General features: G+C 37.6%; 2 protein-coding genes across 3 annotated transcripts; one reads left to right on the forward strand and one right to left on the reverse strand.

Moving 5' to 3' along the window:
- Positions 1 to 5643: 5643 nt before the first annotated feature.
- Positions 5644 to 11376, forward strand: tdo2a (tryptophan 2,3-dioxygenase a). The gene is made up of 12 exons (XM_051419293.1): positions 5644 to 5808; positions 5993 to 6098; positions 6215 to 6305; positions 6573 to 6643; positions 7143 to 7270; positions 7413 to 7599; positions 7808 to 7915; positions 8049 to 8160; positions 8331 to 8388; positions 9015 to 9094; positions 9457 to 9547; positions 9893 to 11376. The coding sequence occupies exons 1-12, from the start codon at positions 5774 to 5776 to the stop codon at positions 10044 to 10046; spliced, it is 1221 nt and encodes a 406-aa protein (XP_051275253.1). The 5' UTR covers positions 5644 to 5773; the 3' UTR covers positions 10047 to 11376.
- Positions 11296 to 18971, reverse strand: ctso (cathepsin O). Of its 2 annotated transcripts, none has more exons than XM_051419295.1 (8): positions 18686 to 18971; positions 18082 to 18187; positions 17682 to 17815; positions 15383 to 15550; positions 14940 to 15061; positions 13450 to 13613; positions 12293 to 12385; positions 11296 to 11498 (listed from the first exon to the last, which is right to left on the reverse strand). In XM_051419295.1, exons 1-8 carry the CDS (start codon positions 18887 to 18889, stop codon positions 11464 to 11466), a joined length of 1026 nt encoding a protein of 341 aa, XP_051275255.1. In that variant the 5' UTR covers positions 18890 to 18971; the 3' UTR covers positions 11296 to 11463. The 2 variants fall into 2 exon arrangements, with proteins under 2 accessions (XP_051275255.1, XP_051275254.1); XM_051419294.1 differs by having other exon boundaries at positions 13429 to 13613.
- Positions 18972 to 19088: the final 117 nt, after the last annotated feature.

Genomic DNA, 19088 nt, shown 5'->3' on the forward strand with positions numbered 1-19088 from the left:
TTCGGTGTGTTGTTTTTTTAAGAATTAGATAGTTTTTCCTTTTTTGTTATCCCAAATTAATTGTTCAGTTTTAAAATTAATATGGTGGGTTATGCCCAGGCCACACCGCCTACCTGTGCGTGACGGCTACCTCGCTGAACTGCTGCAGCTCGCACGCGTGTGGTGTTTCTGCTGCGCTGCTTCTACTGCCAGCCCTTATCTTTCTACATTAGGTTTCCCTTTGATAATGGCCATCACTAATGACCTAGCAGCATAAATGGTAGATGGCTTGAAATGGATACAGGAAGTGTTGCGTTTATAAATAATGTCTCATACACTGCAAATATAGGCATTGAAACTACAGTAAGGGTGCAGTATTGCTGGTATGATCTCAATATGACTATCAACGGATCATTTTCAGGTAGGCGGTGTGGCCTGTGCGTTACTCAGACACTAATTTGAATTCAATCACCAATGTTAAGTTTTTCCAAATAGTTATGTATGCATGGCCTCAGTATTCCAAAAAATATCACAAAGTACATTGATAATTAAAAATGCATCTTCTAAGCTACAAAGGGAGAAGAAAAAAGATCAAATCCAGCATGAATTTTACGCTGGCTGCTTGAAGCTGTTCTGATCTGAAGTGTGTTAATTGTAGCTGAAGACATTTTAAGTGTTACTAACCTGAAATGTAGACAGCTACCTAAATATGACTTTTTCACTCGGCATCAGAATCCAAAAAGATTTTAGGTTTAAGTTTGTGTATGAACATTTGATTGCTCAATTCTTTAAAATACATTTGGGTTATGATCAGCTTTCCCTCACATGATACTTGTTATTCATCAAAGCACAGGAGTTATGATGATGGAATGCATAGTTCTTAAAACAACCCCTTCATATGAAAGTCATTTCTTTTCCATGGTAAACTTCAAACAGCATTTCAAACCAAATGGGAGTAGAATATTCTTTGCTCAAAGATTGTTTTATGCTGTTGTTTTTGACCTCTCTCCTGCTCCTGCATATCACACACTCTATAAGGTTTTCTGAAATTTAAAAATGCTTTATGTCATATAGAGCTCAACAAAGCTACATCTCTTTGAATGTTGCTCAGCTCAAAATCAGAAATACATGCTTTCAAAAGTTGCCATCAGACTCCCTAAGGGTATACCACCCCCCTTCACCACCAACCTATAATGAAATGTTTTATCAAAGTGCCCCTGTGAGCCATTGTCTATTGTTCCTTCACACTGAAATTACAGTGAACTTAAACAAACCCCAATTTGTTTTGATGTATCTATACTAAGAGTTTCAAACCCAACCAAAACCCTGCTGAAAAATCTTCAAATACAAACTCAGCTCTACAAATCTAAAGCATTCAAATCTCTGATTCTCTTAAAAGTCCTCTGATGCTCCCTAGTGGTACAAGGTGCATAGTTCAGAAAGTCATCCAGCTGACTGTTTATCTACATATCATGTAACAACACTTGCAATAACAGCAGCCTCCACCTCTGTACTTTCAGTGAGGTCAGAAAATACCTCAACTTCAGATAATTCTGTCAAATGCTAGGGCTTAGCGTAGCAGGAAAAAAACTGGGGAAAAGAATTACTTCTGGATACTCCAGGTTAATTTAAAGAGACATCAAATAGAATAGATAAACCAGTGTTATTAAAATGATCTGCAGTACTGCTGCAGTTTCACACTGTGACCACAGTCGGCCCTGCTAAAGCAATGGTGCGCCATATCACTACGCAGTGCAACTAGGCCTACTTCAAAGGCTAATATAAAAGAGACGGAACGACTTTTCAAGAACATCAAAGACCCAAAAGCATCATGCAGTAACCACATCAGAGAAATGGAAAAATATAAAAAATGAGGCGTGTTCCATAATTCAACTGAGCTTCATTTTATGCATGTAACACAAAGGTAGCCATTTGGAATCACGCTACCAAACATTAAATGATTTTGCAACCCATATTGGAGGCAAAATTAAACATCACTGCACTGAGAAAGAAGTTTTACATCATATGTGAAGCTTGGGTTTGACATCATGCAGCTTGGATTTATGATTTTTGGGTTGGCCTCATGTCAAAATGGTTGTTATTTAAGTTAAACAATACATGCTATTAGTATTACAAAAACAATAATACAGATTCAAATTTGGTGGGCGCAGGGACTTACAGAAAGAAGCTCGGAGTCAAGTTCTGAATGTTTTCAAAGCTACTCCAATCAGATTCAATTAGGTTTACATGACGTATAGCAGAGGGTGAGGAGAGCTACAGTAATTTAAAGTGAAGTTAAATTTACAGTAGTAACACAGCAAACAGTAATGTGATATTAGAAATGTGTGATCAAGTGCATCCAATGAGCTGATTAGATAATTATGAACACATGGAATAGTCAACAGATTGAGATCTCTAATGAGCATCTAGTAAATAAAATAAGTGAGTAGCTGATTGCTTCTCCAAGGGCATCACACATTTTAAATCTTGAATTGACATTCCCGTCCTCTGATGGTTTACATTCCAACAAATGTTCTGTATGTTATTTTGTGAAACTCATCTCAGTGTTGATGTGCCTCCATGCCTTTCATCAGACGTGCCAACGAGTCTTAATAGATTCTCAAAAGGTGATGGTGTTCATTATTGCTTCTACTCACCTTCAGCTGACACTTGTGGACTCTCTTCGACGCAAAATCAACAGGACCTGTAGAGGTAAATTAAAGCTGAGGTACGTGACAGAAAGACAAATTCCATCTCAAAGGTATGGCTTTGCAGAATTTCAAAATATACACAGTATGAATTTAACTACCTAGGACTTCATAGGAGGAAAACACCTTTTATCTGAGGCTCAAACTATAGCGGATAAAATGAATAAAATAAAAGTAATGTGTGTACTTTATCCTGAAACAAATGTTTTTTGATGTAACAATGCTCCTCCTGACCTTGTAATTATTTTTTTAAATTATCTGTAGCACACAAACCAATTTACTGTATGTTTACTGCAAAGGAAAAGCAATGTTTCTGTATCTGGAAATTTCTGTACACAGAGGTGTCAAAATGCAGAAACAAAGAGCTGAAATTTTCTCCAAACACAAGGATACTGTTTGAACAACTGACATCAAGTAGGGCCAGCAGGCTTTGTTTTCTTGTAATCACATAATTATTTTATGATCTCGACATAAAAAGCTTTGTTCTGAGCTTTGACATAAGCTCTGTTTTCTTCTGGACATACAATAACAATCTGGTCTTATTAGATGATTGCTAATGAAAAGTGGATCCTGATATAGTAACCATCTATAAGCAGCAGGCGTACAGCAAGTTCTATCTCTATCTCTTAGTAGAATCTTGAAAACATAAATTTTTATCTAAACATCACATTGCTAGAAAATCAGGCTATGTTAATTAAAGGCAAGTTATAAATAACTATTGCTAATAGGGTGGGTAGGAGCAGACGTGCTGATCTTACTATTAACATATTTATTTGCTTTTTGTCAGATTTTTTCTGTTCTTTTTTTGACACTTTGTGAAAAACACAATGGTTATGTTTGAGTTCATTGTTCTTGAAGCTCTTAAAATGATGGTTTGAGAGTCTCAAATCCAAATGGATGTGGAAGTCAGAAGTAGCTGATGTCTGGGCTGACAACACGCCTACTGCAGAGATGTAGGACAAGGGTCATATGCAGAGGAAAACAGTTTAACTTTCATTGGGAGTTTCACATGGCAATAAGGCAAAAACAGGCCACTTCTTTTAATCAGTGACTCACTGAGACCTTGGAGATAATGCGTAATGGCACGTGTCTCCTATCAGTTAGATGGACAGGTTTGTTAAAGCTTCGAAGATTTACACTGACGCTCTTATCTCGTCTCAAGCATCTCATCCACCGCATCCCCTCTCTCACTAGCATCCCATTCATCCCAGCTAAATGGGAACAAGAACAAAGAATTTTGGGGCTGCTTCTGCTCCTCTTGTTCAGTCTGCAGCCTTATATTGCTTGTACCATGTCCCAATTCAGAAATAGCTGCTTGTTATCATCCCTCTGATCTTCTGAGGACAGTTGCACAGGCTGTTGGGACTGCACTTGAGAAGTCTACAAAGTGTGGGTAAAAAAAAACAAGGGCGCTAATGATCTTGGAGAGATTTAGAGAAAATGGATTGTGGATTCTGAGTCTTACACTGATGAAACTGGGTTAACTGTCTTTCAAAAAGAATTTGCTTGCTGCGATTGACAGTGTGTTGTGGTGCGGGTGGTAAGGAGAGACAAGCCTATAATTATTTGTAACCAATCTTGCCGATTGAGAATGAAATTGAACAAATATTTCACATCAACTGCATATGACAGCCAATAACACAGGCGTAACAGGAAGGGCATTTTCAGCTTCTAATAAGCTTCGGATGGTCACAATCTTTAGCTTTAAAGGTGTGTATATCTGATTTGTCAGATTTACAGGAACACAAACATAAGCTCAGTGTACTAAGAACACATTATGCGCAGTCTACATACTCTCTCAATGACCTTAGAACCACATGTCCCGAAGAGTAAATTAAATATTAACCAAAATACAAATATTTACAGATGAGTACAATGACCCACAGAGTGGCATCGATGATTCCAGGAGAGCTTTGTGATACAGGAAAAACTTACATTCATGACTCAGTGTTTATGCTTTTGTGGTGGCTAAAGGATTGTCAAAAGAAGAGTTCTGTCAACATGGGTAATGTTAACATGAGTGAAATCAACTAATTATATATATATATATATATATATATATAATTATATATATATATATATAATATATATATATATATATATATATTTATATATTATATAATATAATTTAAGGATGTGTTTTTAGTAACATACATAAATCAAACCTCTGAGGTGGTTAGGTGAAAACAAGGGTCTAAGGACAGAGAGTGATCAATGCTGTACAGATTGTCCCAGAGGCAAATTGTAATCTGGAGCTATATAAAAAAATAATTGTACTATGCTGCCCTTGACTAGGACGGACCTCTATGCATCTTTCCTCTGCAAAAAATAAATAAATATATACAGTATATATATATATATATATATATTCTTTAGAAACTTTCATGGGGAAACAAAAAAGATCTAAAGAGCATTTCAGGGACATCGTGTCTGTGATGTCAATATACTGTATACACACAAGAACTCCACTCCTCTCAGTCAGATGCTTACATAACCAAGTTCACTATTTGTAAAAGACGTTACATACACATAAACACCAAATCCTTGAGAGTAAACACTGTAGATACCCTGTGACCGAGACAGCAAGGTCCACACAGAAGTTTCACGAACACAGTGCTTCTTCTACAGTATAATGGAGCAGTGATTTAATGTTATAAAGAGTTCGGTCTAGACCTGCTCTATTTGAAAAGTGTCCTGAGATAACTTCTGTTATGAATTGGCGCTATACAAATAAAATTGAATTGAATTGAATTGATTAGACATTTAAAATCATCTCATGTTAAATATATTTGACATTACAGTTCATTTAATTATTTGTATAAAAAGAATCAGGTTTGATATTTATTATGCATTTTAATATTTGAAAAGCATCCTGTGACTGATCGTTAGCAAAGTCCAGAAGGTGGTCCCAGTTCAAGGTAAACAACTTCATGGGGCAAATAGAGGCGGGCCGGATGGTAACTGTATCCTCATGAGTGATTGGATGAGGTGAATCTTTAAAAATGTGGATTGCGTTGGAGACAATTTTAGTAAATATCAGTGAAGGAAGAAGAATACAGCTTTGCCGCAACTGATTTGGAAAAGTCATGAGTGGATGTCCATACTTTGAGAAGAGGCATTTGTACGTTCAAATTGTTATTGCACCTAAAATAGGGCTCTAACGGATCTTGTTCCCTCATTTGTATTTTTTTTCATTTTTATTTTTTTCCAATTCTATTAAATGGAGCCTTGTAACAATTCATTACTTATCCCGATGATGGAAAAACACACCAAGTAACAACAGGCCTTCTCTCTTCACACTGCAGGTTATTCAAAAACAAGCCTCCCTCAACGGAAGAAGATGAGGATGCCTCGCAGGCAGGGGTTAACAAGGCCAGTAAAGGAGGAATCATCTATGGAGACTACCTGCAGGTAGAAAACACAATCTATAAAACGTATTCATCTTTGTGCACAGCTTTTGTAAAGAAAGATGAGTACAGGAATTTGGATTTGTGTTTTTAAGTGCTTCATTTCTTTCCATCTCTCAGCTTGACAAAATAGTCTCAGCCCAGGTGTTGCAGAGTGAACTAAAGGGTAATAAGATCCACGATGAGCACCTCTTCATTGTCACCCACCAAGGTAAAACTACTGGAGCTTTGTAGCATTTAAGAGCATTTTTTCTGCATTGAAACTTGAGTCTTTTTTTTTTTTTTTTATAAAAAAAAGATTGCCCTGGAATCCAAAAAATACCATAGCTAAACTGAAGTTAGAGAAGTAGATTTGTTCCTCTAAATAACTCAAAATGGGCATTTTTTGGTCTGCAATTAGCCCTGAATTCTTACTGACCTTTGTGTTTACCTTGTAATATTGTACTAAAATTCTTCAACCGTTTGTGTTTTACTCCAGCCTATGAACTGTGGTTCAAACAGATTTTGTTTGAACTTGACTCAGTGCGCGAGATCTTCATCAGTGGACATGTAAGTCACAATCCTTGGGTGAAGAAATCTTACAAGGTTATGTGATTGTGTTTTTGTTTTATTTTTCCAGTTTTTAAATACTCTCACTTGATTCTGAAGCAGAGAGGAACTCTTTGTACCACTAAATTCAAATCTTTTAGTCAGTGTTGGGGATTGAACGCTGCTTAAAATACAAAATCACAAATTAGAACAATTTAAATAAATTGAAGAGTACAAAATCATCACAGGAGAACACTATGGTAATCAGATCTCACAGTGCCTCTGTTTAAAACAAAGTCATATTCAATAGGAATTATTTGTCTTAGTCATTCTGGCTTTGGAGTTCAGCCGGGGAAAAGTAAGACATTTTGTGCATCTACTTCTTTTTCTCCTGAAAGAGACACACATTAGGTTGAGGAAATAGTCATACATACATTGTGTTTTCCTGTGTCAGGGTATGTACTTACAAGCTTTACAAGGGTTTGGTATCATTTCCTTAAACATTCTACTATTCCACCAGGTCAGAGACGAACGCAATATGCTCAAAGTCAACACTCGCATCCACCGGATTGTAATGATCTACAGACTGTTGGTCGACCAGTTTGCAGTTCTGGAAACGATGACAGCCTTGGACTTTTTTGACTTTAGGTTAGCTTATAAATAACTTCTGGCTCTGTCTACTTCAGCACTGAAAATTTTATAAGATGCACTCCTCCATGATAGTGCACTCTGTCTGTATTGGGTAAATTTGTACTTACGTGTGTGTGTGTGTGTGTGTGTTTGTCTGTAGGGAATACCTGTCTCCTGCCTCTGGATTCCAAAGCCTTCAGTTTCGGATCCTGGAGAACAAAATCGGGGTCCCGGACAACCTGAGGGTTCCATACAACAGACGCCATTACAGGGACAATTTCAAGGGTCATGACAGTGAGATGCTGCTGGCCACTGAAAAGGAGCCGACGCTCTTGAAACTAGTCGAGGTATATCTTACAAACACCAAACACCTGCACTTGGTCAACGATTTTTAAATTTAATCAACAGTTAATTAAAGAAGGCATCATTTTATTCCACTGTGTATCATCTTCTACTGTATTTTCAAAGCAACTGTTCACTGTATCCTGTGCTAGATAAGCACATCTGCTCCTGAACAGGGTAGAAAGTGATAAAACCTTGGGCTGTTCTTTTCAGGAGTGGCTGGAGAGAACTCCTGGCTTGGAGGTGGATGGATTCAATTTCTGGGAAAGGCTGGAAATCAATATATTTGATGGGTTGAATAAGGAAAAGGAGAAAATCGAGGTAAGAGATGACTCTGGCTTTCCGAAGAAAAAAAAAAAAAGTTTGCTCCCCTTGGAGTGCAAAGATGATTGACAGAGACTGTATTTTTATTCACGGTTGTTGTCTTTTTTGTCTGTTTTTTTTTTTTTTGAAGAAAATGCCAGATTCTGAGGAGAAGGAGGAAATGATGTCTGAGCTGGTCAAACAGAGAGAGCTGTTCACTTCTCTGTTTGATGAAAAGCGGCATGACCATCTCCTTAGCAAAGGCGAGTGCTTTCTCAATTAATCAAATGTCATAATCCAGTGTTTGTCAAGACTCCACATATCTGTTTGTTATCTAGATTTAACTCAACATTATAGGCCTATTAATCCTTTGTATTACTTTAAATAAAGACTTTTACTTTAAAAGTAATATATTTTCAATTTTGCTCACAAGGTGAGAGACGGCTCTCTTACAAGGCTCTCCAAGGCGCCCTAATGATTTACTTCTACAGGTATGTAGTTTTTACTAGCTTTCCTTCACAGTGAACTTGTGCTGACACAGTATATCTGTGTTATGTTTGCTTCAGATTCATATACTTTTTACATTTCTACACCTGGGAGTTGCACAGTACACACAGTCTTCCACTGTTGACCACAGTTTTACTGGGCCAGCTGGGGTTTTAACGTCTTGCTTAAGAGCAGCTCGGTTTGTTCCTGATTTATTCTTCCCCATCTAAAAATTCCATGTCACAAGCCAATCTCTGAAACACCGTCAGCCATCCAGGTCACGTGATACATCAGTTGTAAAACACTAGTAATTGAACCTGTGAGGTTTCAATTCTTATCCAGGTATTTGTCAGTATCACCAAAAGGTGTGGTTAACAAGCTTTTAAAACCTGTGTGATAAAGACACAACGTCAGGTGAGACTAATTATACCTACGTGAGAGTCAACAGAATGTCAAGTCACTGGATGGTGATAATTAATGTGAAACCGCTCTGTAAAACATGTTAACTGCACTGCGGATAGTGAGCAGGTGATAGTCACTCTCGTTTTACAAGTACTGCGAACACCTCCCAGACACCTTTCCGTATACTTGTGCAAGATGTCCTTCAAATAATAAAATCTTCAACTTTCAGGGAAGAGCCGAGGTTCCAAGTTCCTTTCCAGCTGCTCACATCCCTCATGGATATTGACACCCTCATGACAAAATGGAGATGTAAGTACTGTGGAACCGCTGTCAGTTGCTGCATATGCTTACCAGTGAGCAAGAACAGAAAAAGTGTGTGGGGGGCGGGGGAGCTAATTTATACTAAAAACACATTTTTTAAATCTTTGCCCAAAGGCATTGCTGGACTAACAGGAGTTTGCAGAGATAGAGTTAGTTCAGGACCTCAGAAGCAGAAAAATAGTCTAACATCCTCTACACCAGCTCATCAATCCAACAATTTATTCCTATGAAATGCATTTTTTACTCACCTATGTCTCACTTATGTCTTAAACAATTTGCAGCTACAATGAAACATGCAGAATCAAAACATTGCTCATATCACAAAGGGATATTTCTGTATTTTGCTTTAGACAATCATGTATGCATGGTGCATCGTATGATTGGCAGCAAAGCTGGCACAGGGGGCTCATCTGGCTACCACTACCTGAGATCTACTGTCAGGTATTGTATCCTATAAACTTTAACCTACTGATTAAACACTTTACACTGCAAGTATCTTAAACACTTCAGAGTTCATTTAGATAAGGACAGGACACTGCTACTCTGTGCTTATCTAAATTAACCTGTCATATGGTCACTTCTTTCTGACATGCACAAACTATACTTATTAATAAGAATAATTTCAAAGGAGCTACGACACAAGTTCTTTATTCAGCATCCATTAAGTTTCAGCAGTAGTTTAAGTTAGCTTTTGTCCTTCAGAAAGTACAATTTGTAACAGATGCCCAATTATATTTTAAGAGTACATGAGTTCAATATTTAATAAAGCTTTTTCCTTCCCTTAAGTGACCGCTACAAAGTGTTTGTGGATCTGTTCAACCTGGCAACGTTCCTGGTGCCACGCCACTGGGTGCCTAAGCTAAACCCCAACATCCATAAGTTCCTCTACATGGCCGAATGCTGCGACAGCTCCTACTGCAGCAGTGAAGACTCTGACTAGGGGGCATCGCAGAAGTCTGGTTAATTTCTTTCACTTCAACTGACCTCACAACAGTAGATCTCTTTTAAAGTTTGAGTTTTAGTGACAGGTGCATAAGTGAACAGGTGGCCATCCGAACATGCAAAGAAACACTGTGTCTGAGAAGAAACCAGACACTCAAACACTACATAGGATGATGAAAGAAAGTCCAATAAGATAGTATTTTTGGAGCATCTTAATTTGGTGGATTTTTTATCAGTTGAAAGAAGATGGAGTGAAACATGGCACAAGGAGGGATCAATTAACATAATAACTGACTGACTATGATTGACAATGTAAACCACCAAAGTATCCATTAGTGAGAGACATTTGGTACCGTGATGGTATTATTGGTTGGGCTTTTTAAAATATCTTCTTTTCTGTGACGCATTGGGATTGTGACATGTAAATACAGAAAATAACTAAATTTGTTCAAGTTAATGTCAAGCAAGGTGAAAAGAATTTCATCTCATCGTGACACTAAAAGCATGGCAAATATCCTTCAATTATGGTAACAAAGAACAGAAAAGCAAATTACTAGCTCATTAGTTACATCAAGCTGCAGCACAGAGGTTCATACCACAGAAGCTTGTGACGCAGTGTCTGACCCTGAATAAATCAAATGGCCAAATTAGACTATTTTACTCTAATCTTGACTGGTCACAAGGTATAGCAGATGGCTCCTTGATAAGATTTGCTTAGATGTTTTCTCAATAAAATTATGTAAATTCACTGTGTCTGACCTGAAAGCAAACGGATCGGTGAGACAAGTGATCAAACTGGTGGCGATGATGGGTTTTTTGAAAAATCATTATCTTTCATGTCAGCACGGGGAAGGTGTGAGAGAAAAAGCCATTTCAGACTATTGGGATGTGGCTTAGATGCAAGATGCAATAAAATGACAATAGACCTCTGTATAATCAATGTCCAACATCTAAAACAGAAGAATTTGCACAGCATATATGTGAAGCATAAAATTTGTATATAATGTTAATAATGTAGTTGTGTAATACTGTGTTTTGTATAGTATGCTGTAAAGTTAATTTTGTTATGTATTTATGCAGTGATTGATGGTATCACTGTATAGATAAATTTATAAGCCATAGCACCTATAATATGTATCCACCTTATGTATTTAATAAGATACATTTTTTTGTACAGTGCATCTATTATTATTACAGTTGTTGTTTTTTGCAGTGTTGTGTGTTGATCGCTCAGATATGATCCAACATTTATCAGCATGTAAAGTGATTTATTTTGTTTTAGTGATGTAACATGTTGACATTTCAATAAAAAACATTATTTAAAGTGACACTTGAAGGCAAAGAGATCATTTAAAATTTGACAGCAGTGAACACATGCACAAACACATACAAGGACAACAATACACACAGACTCGTCAAAGAAAAACTGCTGCCACAGAATCTGCAATACCTGGGGAAAGAAAAAAATAAGGATGTTGAACATTTCCATTCTCTTCCTCTTACATCTAACTACAGCTTTTGATACAGTAGCTCACACTATTCTCATTCAGAGATGAAACCAGTGGGGTGTCTCTATTAGCAAATCATCCTCTCCCTTTGCCCCATGTCTTGTGGTGTCCCCCAAAGTTCCATTCTTGGTCCAATCCTTTTCTCCATGTATTTGCTTCCTTTGGGCCACATTACTCAAAAACTTATCTTTTGACTGTACACAGATTTACCTGATCATAGAAACTAATAACTTTAAATTATGACTCCATATCTAGGCCAACTGCCTTGTAAAAAATGTTGGAGTCATATTTGATTCAGGATTTTAAGTCTGACTAACAATCAATCAGGTATTAAAATTAAGCTTCATGCAGTTCCACATGATTTCCAAACTCAGATTAATTCTGTGTATTTTTGGAGAAAGTTATCTATCCATTTATATCCACCCACCTCAACTATTGCAACTTGTTGTATTTTTTAGCACTCAGTCTTGTTTATCCAATCTCTAACTTGTTCAGAGTTTTAACAAGGTCAAAAAAGAAAGAGCATGTTACTCCTACTCTGATGTTTGTCTACAATGTGTTAAATGGTTCTGGATGATGGATGGTTTGGATGAATTGTGTTGTGTGTAAAGTACTATAGAAATAAAATAGAGTTGAATATAAATTATTGAGGGAATAGTGGGCACAGCAACATACAGACACCATACTAAAAGGAGATATAAACAGAAGATCACAAGATGGCACAGCTCATACTTACCGCAAACGTTGCCACCGATTTTTATATAAACATAACCCTCATTCCCCCATGTGGTTCCCCAGGAGTTTTGCACAATCCAGTACGGAATATCCCCTAAAACAGACAACATTCCAGATTTAATTATTTATATGGTAAAGGAGCACTAAGTGTGTGTGTGTGTGTGTGTGTGTGTGTGTGTGGGTACGTACTGCAGCTGTAACCACTCTAGACTGTTACATAATCACTCATATCCTTGTGTAATACCCACAAAACACAAGAGTGTGTGAAATAATTAATGCTAAGTAATACAAAATACTGATGTGTGGGAATTATCTCAAGAAATGAACTGCGGGGTAGGTAGCTGTGGTAACGTTCTGACATTATAACTGCTGTTAAAATAACACCCTGCATCTTCAAATCCAATATCTCCTAAGCAACTTTTCACATTGAATGATTTTTGCTTCAGGAGGTCACTGCCTGAATAAACAGAACTTCTACACTTCTAAATCTTGTAACATGATGTTAAGAGGTGCACACAAAAGGCTCATGTTTACCAACCCAGCTACTTACCCTATCACTATGTACCAAATTAGGACCAACAGACAATAAAGGCAAAAAGGTGAAATAATGTCATATCTACACACTGTACATCTGGTAAAAAAAAATAATTGTTTTCACAATAATTGAGTTTCATATGTCCTTTCAATTCTTAATTAAAGAAATATTTCACTGGTTGCGTTTGATTATGACATCTATCCAATGCAGTTCAGTACTGTGTAAGTTATGTCTTGAGAATATTGCGGAAAATTACAAAATTAAGACAACACATATTTCACTTGATATAATAATAATTATAATAATACTATAATTAGAATTTTGGGGCTCAGTAATAAGCTTAATGTCTTGTTAAAACATTTTTTTTTCTCTATCTCCTTTTAGCACTTAATTAGAGGGGATAAAAAACTCTGCTCTGTTGCAGCAACAATTTAAGATTAAAACAGTCATATTTTTACCAAAAACTCTTGCCTCGTGCAGCTTTAAATTACTTTCACAGGCCCTAGGTTTGTGAAACTTTCTTGACCTAAAAAGGAAAGTGTTAGCTCAAGTAAAATATAAAATCCCTGCTTTCTTTTCTCAAATATGATCCATTCTCGCACCAGTGTAGTGACAGCATGTACCAGTAGTGTTGTATCCAACAACCAGGACAGCATGGTTAGACCGTTGGCTGGAGCAGTGGTGTTGGATTATTCCACCCAGGTAATCCTGCCAGCTGACAGCATCCACAATAGCAGCCAAGGGACCATGCTCCACCAGATGACCCATCATGGCCTCCTCTTGACCACTGAAGAATAATAACAGAAAATTGTCCTCGAGGCAACAAGAATGTCCTTGTGATAACACTGCTTTTTGTTGCATTATTATGTAAACTATACCGTTAAGTCATAGTCCTGTGAAATGTATTAGCATATACACTGTATGGAGGTTATTACTTAAGATCAATGTTTCACCGGGTGCATTTTTGTACAATTTTCTCTGGATCAGCATCTCAGCTCTCTCCACTCTCCTCCTCATCGTGTTCATCCAATCAGTGTATCAATTTCTGACCAACTAATACACTTTTTTTCATTCAGAAATTTTGGTATTTTCCTCATCCTTTCTGCTGCACATATGCAGGCACCCTCTAAAACCTCATCTAGTCTTTCAACCAGAAGATTACACACTGGGGATGGCTGTGATGCCCTCGTCTGCCAGGTTCATGACATATGGTCCATGAGGTCTATGTTCTGGGCCAAAACTATATTGAATAAAGCAATTTTACACCTCATTCATGGTGAGGTGAGGTTTTATCTTGTTGAATTTTTATGATGCTGTTTTTCTTTTGCTGTGCAGCTGTAAAGAACTGGCTTATGTGCCCCTTTAACAGAAGGTTAAGACATCCCCATGACCCCAGCATCTCCACCTTGCAGAAGGGCCCAATTCCAGCAGCTTGATGTACTCAATGATTCAGAACTCTGACCTTTCTGACAGCAGGGGCAGGTCAAAAGCCACATTTTTATACTGGATCAGTGGATTGTTGAGATAAAGAGGTCTTTTAGTGGTAACATGACATTGATGTTTACTGGGTTTGAAAATGATTGTATGGTTCGTTTTACTTTTCCATTCCGTTGAAAAGTCATTATATGAAACATTATATTGTCAAATTATATAATTAGAAAGTTATGTCCAATACAAATGGTATGTAAGGAAAGGAACTATGCAAAAAATAAGAGGCAAGGAAGTTTTATATTAGGTTGGTAATTGTATGGAAATTCAATTAACTTAATTAAAACTTTATCAACTCTGACAAAAGGACGCTTATCCTAGCTATGATAGCAATACGACAATAACAGGAATTAAATATGCATGAGTATGAGTCATGACCCTGTTCAATATTAAATAAAGAAGATCTGATTCACTTTAACTCAAGGTAACTGTGGGCCAGTCATTTGGCCTCTGTGCTACTGAGCAATCCATATCTGTGTTGACACAGTAAACACTGTGGTCTGTCACTGCCCGGGGCCAACCCCCCTTCCCTCTCCTCTGTCCTTGGTACTTGGGGGAAACCAAAATTCCATGTGATGATACCAAAATATTACTTATAGACGACTTGCAGAAATCTGTCTTTTACCTGAAGTCGTATGCAGTGAAGTTCTTCACAGCAACAACGCCATGTGACTGAGAGAAAAAATGGCAGATTCCTGTCTTGGCCTTGTAGGGATATTCTGACTGAGGCACCAATTTCATTTTGGTCTGGAAAGAAAATAGTATATCTCAAAGAGTGTGTTATCTGAATACAAAATATCAATGTATCTTGTTTATGACAGATCCTGGCACAGGCATTTATTGAAATCAGTGTTTGACTATAGACAGAAATTTTATTCTGCTTACTGCCACTACATATCTCTCTAAAATAAGTGACAATAATTTTTAAAAGGTTAACAACAGTCACTTAAATATAAATATTCACTATTATATCTTGTGTGTGTGAAGTATTGGGCGTTGAGGTTGATATTACCTTCATACTCGCTATAAACCATTTAGGAAGAATCTGTTAAAAAACAATCAACACACTTGCTTCAACCATTTCAGAGCCTGGACTGGTGAGCCTCCATTGCAGCCTTCATTTTGAAAAGAGCAGTCCAGAACCTGCTGCACACTGAGTTCCACCAGCTGCGAGCCATCAATAGCATGGACGGACTGCACAGCACCAACCACACTGAATGCCCAACAACTGCCACACTGCAAAGGTACATTTACAGCAATCAGGAAAAACAAAACTACAAAGCAAAGATGGACAAATTCAGAGTGCAGTCATATTTTAGGCTACCCAGAAGAAAACATTTTCATTTTGCTTTTAAAAACTAGATTTCTGTTGGATGGCCTCTGCCATTTCTAAAACCTGTGCTGACCAAATAAATGCTGTAATTCATTTTCAAAAAAACCCTGTCAGTAATATCCACACAAAATTTGATGGTACTTGGAATCAAATACTAGACTCTTGATCATGAATCTATAGTGAGTGTGGATGTTTAACATGTTGAGGTGATCTGTCCAGTGTGAGTGAACTGTGACTAATTGTTTTCTGCTGCCATCTACTGACAGAAACATCTCAGGTATATAGTGGCTTGAGGAAAATCTTATTTTTCAATTCATGTTTTCTAATAGATAAACAACATAATGCAACACAACACAACATATTACAATAAATCAACGAAGACCAGGTAACAAAATAGGAAGAAAAATATAATTCTGAGGTTATATAGTAGTTTCTTGAAGAAAATCCTAATTTTATGCTTCAGTTAATGCATTAGGCTTTAAGGCTGGGGATCACTTGAGATATTTCGATATCAAATGTCGCTCTTATACTTCATATCTGGTACTGATTATACTGATTTCCTGAGACCAGCCATTTGTGAGATAAAACAAAGTATTTCATCATATAAGAGGGCACTTTTTTCCCCCGTGTAATACTTGCACAGGCAATCTAATTCTCCAAACAGCATCAGACTATGCTCCGTTCACATGCTCAGCATAAATTCCCATAAATGTGATGAAAACCTGAGCGCTCCGTGTAAAAATCCAATATTTTGTTGCTCAATATGGTTCTGTGGCTTAAAATCAATGCTGAAACCAAAATCAGTCATTATTGTTTGGACTGGAGATAAGTATTTGCCTAGTATACAAAATATTAGGGCAATCTGCTCTGTCCTTTAAAGCAATGAAATGCGCTTGAGTCACAAAATTGGAATCAAGATAAGGGAAAACTGGATCAAGAAGAATTTATGAGATGTGAGTGGCTTGATATTTTGTGTCTTAGTGCATGGTACTGCATTTTGTTTTCTGTCTATCCATCTATCTATCTGTTGTGGAAACTAAGCCTAGGCAGGCCCACAGACAGAGCCAGAGAAAAAGAAATCTGGGAAGAAAAACTGCAGCAGAGCAGAGTGTTAGGTTGAGTGTGGTCATGTGCATACTCTCCCTCGAGTGGTTAGCCTTGCCTGAATGTAAGAGAGTAAAATATATGTTATCTTGTTGGCTTTAACCTGTGTGGGTTATGTCTCTCCCTTAGGACAACAGTTTTACAGTGAAAACATTATCCCCGACGGCAAATTGACTGACTAAGGAGATAAAGGACAAAAGGAACAGAGAGTGAACCTTCAGCAAGGACAAGCAACAGCTCCATCTCACTAACCTTCTCCCTGTCTGTGTCCCCAGGTTCACTCTGCTCTCTTAGCAAAAGTCACACGTAATAGGTTAGTTTATCATTTTCCACCTGTTTTTCCTTGACCGTTCTGAAAGTCCCTCGCCACTCAAAAGCGTGAATTGTTAATCGTTAATTCACTTGGATGTTTGACCTTTCCTGTGCAGAACGATGCTTGTTCTGAGTTTGACTATCAAATTCATCCACTTCCAGTGGGTTTGGAAGCCAGTCCTATCATGTGTCCAGTTGTCAAACTTTTAAATGGAACAATATTTGCACATTCTGGATTTTCAATGTGGGAGAAGGAGAAGTTGTCATTTTAAGATTTTTTAACTAGGTAACTGAACTTTTTCGTGGAAAGACCATATCTGGGACAAATTATTATTCCAAGTACAGTATTTTTATACATCTTAAAACATGCCTGAAGGGGATCTTAAATAAAAGCATATTCCCCCCTACAGCTAAGATTTGGAAATATTCTGCATCTCCGCATTAGACAGCATATTACCCAACTGTTTATTAGGACACCATCTGATTGCTTTATTTGTTAATGATTGATTAGACTGACATTCATTTGTTTGGACATCACCAAGCTGTGTATCTGTACTGTACAGTACAGTAAGTTCCTACCTATACAGTATATGTATCATCTATTTGTGTAAACCTTACTGCTTGTTGGTTTTGGACCGGTGCCACCACCGCTTTGTCCCTCCAGTCAAATTTGGCCGGAAGCCCCTCTGTTTTCCCTGTCTTCAGTCCAGGGAAGAGAGGAGCTCTGTCAGCACTAGCTCGAAGGTACAGATCTGTAAATAACACATACGGTTCAAAGTAATTCCTGGATACAAAGATACACGTAAACAATGACACACTGACAATGTGCAGATTCAGCCCAGTCAAGGGGGTAAAATGCTCAGTGAGTTTAAATCCAATCCATTGGAAATATATAGAGTGAATAGATTTCACTCTGTGACGCACCTTATGTTGTGAAGAAGCTATAACTGTGCAGATACCGTGCATGGGCCTAATCAAATTCTGCAAATTTACAGTATGTGACAAACCTGCAGCCTACCTCTGAATTCCTCCTGTGAGAAGTCAGAGAACTGGTTGATGCCGTACTTGGCAGACTGTGCCACTGTGGAGAATGAGTTCAGGTACGCATGCCGCTTTGTTGCATTCTGGAAAAACACACATGACAAATTAGAAGGGAAAATTAATGGAAAGGGCAGCAAAATGTAGGCAATCTGAGTAAACCCAAGTCATCAAAGTGAGTAGTTTAAGTAAAAGGTTCTTTGCAACTACTGCTGAACAGTAATTAATAATCCTAATTTCTCTCTTTAAAGGGTAAATGTTGCTTATCGTACATCTGTACACTTGAGGGTAATTTTAATTCAGGACTAACTTCTACAATACTAACCAGTTAGTATTGTTACATTGGGTCAATGCTACTTTCACTTAATCTCAATTTCATTACATTCATTCTTAATTTACTGCAATAATTGCATATTTATCTACATCTAATAAAGAATTTGTAAACCAGATAGAACACGTTTCCTTCATTTACATGAGTGGGCGTTGCCCGTAGTGACGTACGCCGCAGTTTGTTATTATGGTATGTCCTGAAGAAAGTACAGAGTCAGGGTTTCTCTGCACTCTCCTTCTCCCGTGTCTCTTACCTGAAAATAGAGATGGCGGAGGTCAAACTCCGCGCTGTTAGCGACATACGAGCGGTGAAACTGCTCTCTGAACGAGATGAAATCAACTGCACAACCATTCAACTTTGTCCGAGTCTCGTCTGAGCTCACATTGAGACAACAGCGAGCAGAAAGGAGCGCGAAAACGGTCGCTGTAACAGCTAAATACAGATAGACGCCCCTCATTTGACGAAGAAATGTCAGTTAAAAACATTGAGTGATTAAAGAGGGAAGTCAATACTAAAGTGAGCTTTGCGGAAAAGGTGAGGAGTAGTCTACAGCGCATGCGCAGCGATCAATATGAGCTTCCTTGAAAACAGAAAGTCAAATAAAGTAAAAAGTACCATTCACAAGAAGACACTAATGCAACTTTTTAAAATAAATC

This window comes from Dicentrarchus labrax, unplaced genomic scaffold, assembly GCF_905237075.1.
Source record: "Dicentrarchus labrax unplaced genomic scaffold, dlabrax2021, whole genome shotgun sequence".
Lineage (NCBI taxonomy): Eukaryota > Metazoa > Chordata > Actinopteri > Moronidae > Dicentrarchus > Dicentrarchus labrax.

Coding starts and splice junctions, on each gene's coding strand:
- ctso (XM_051419294.1), bottom strand. CDS start 18,889: ATGAGGGGCGTCTATCTGTATTTAGCTGTTACAGCGACCGTTTTCGCG. Junction 15,062..15,382: donor CTCTGAAATGGTTGAAGCAA/GTGTGTTGATTG, acceptor TTTTCTTTCCAG/ACCAAAATGAAATTGGTGCC. Junction 12,386..13,428: donor TACATGCTGTCACTACACTG/GTGCGAGAATGG, acceptor TGTCTGTTTTAG/GGGATATTCCGTACTGGATT.
- tdo2a (XM_051419293.1), top strand. CDS start 5,774: ATGAGTGGATGTCCATACTTTGAGAAGAGGCATTT. Junction 7,916..8,048: donor AGGAAAAGGAGAAAATCGAG/GTAAGAGATGAC, acceptor TTTTTTTTGAAG/AAAATGCCAGATTCTGAGGA. Junction 8,161..8,330: donor TGACCATCTCCTTAGCAAAG/GCGAGTGCTTTC, acceptor TTTGCTCACAAG/GTGAGAGACGGCTCTCTTAC.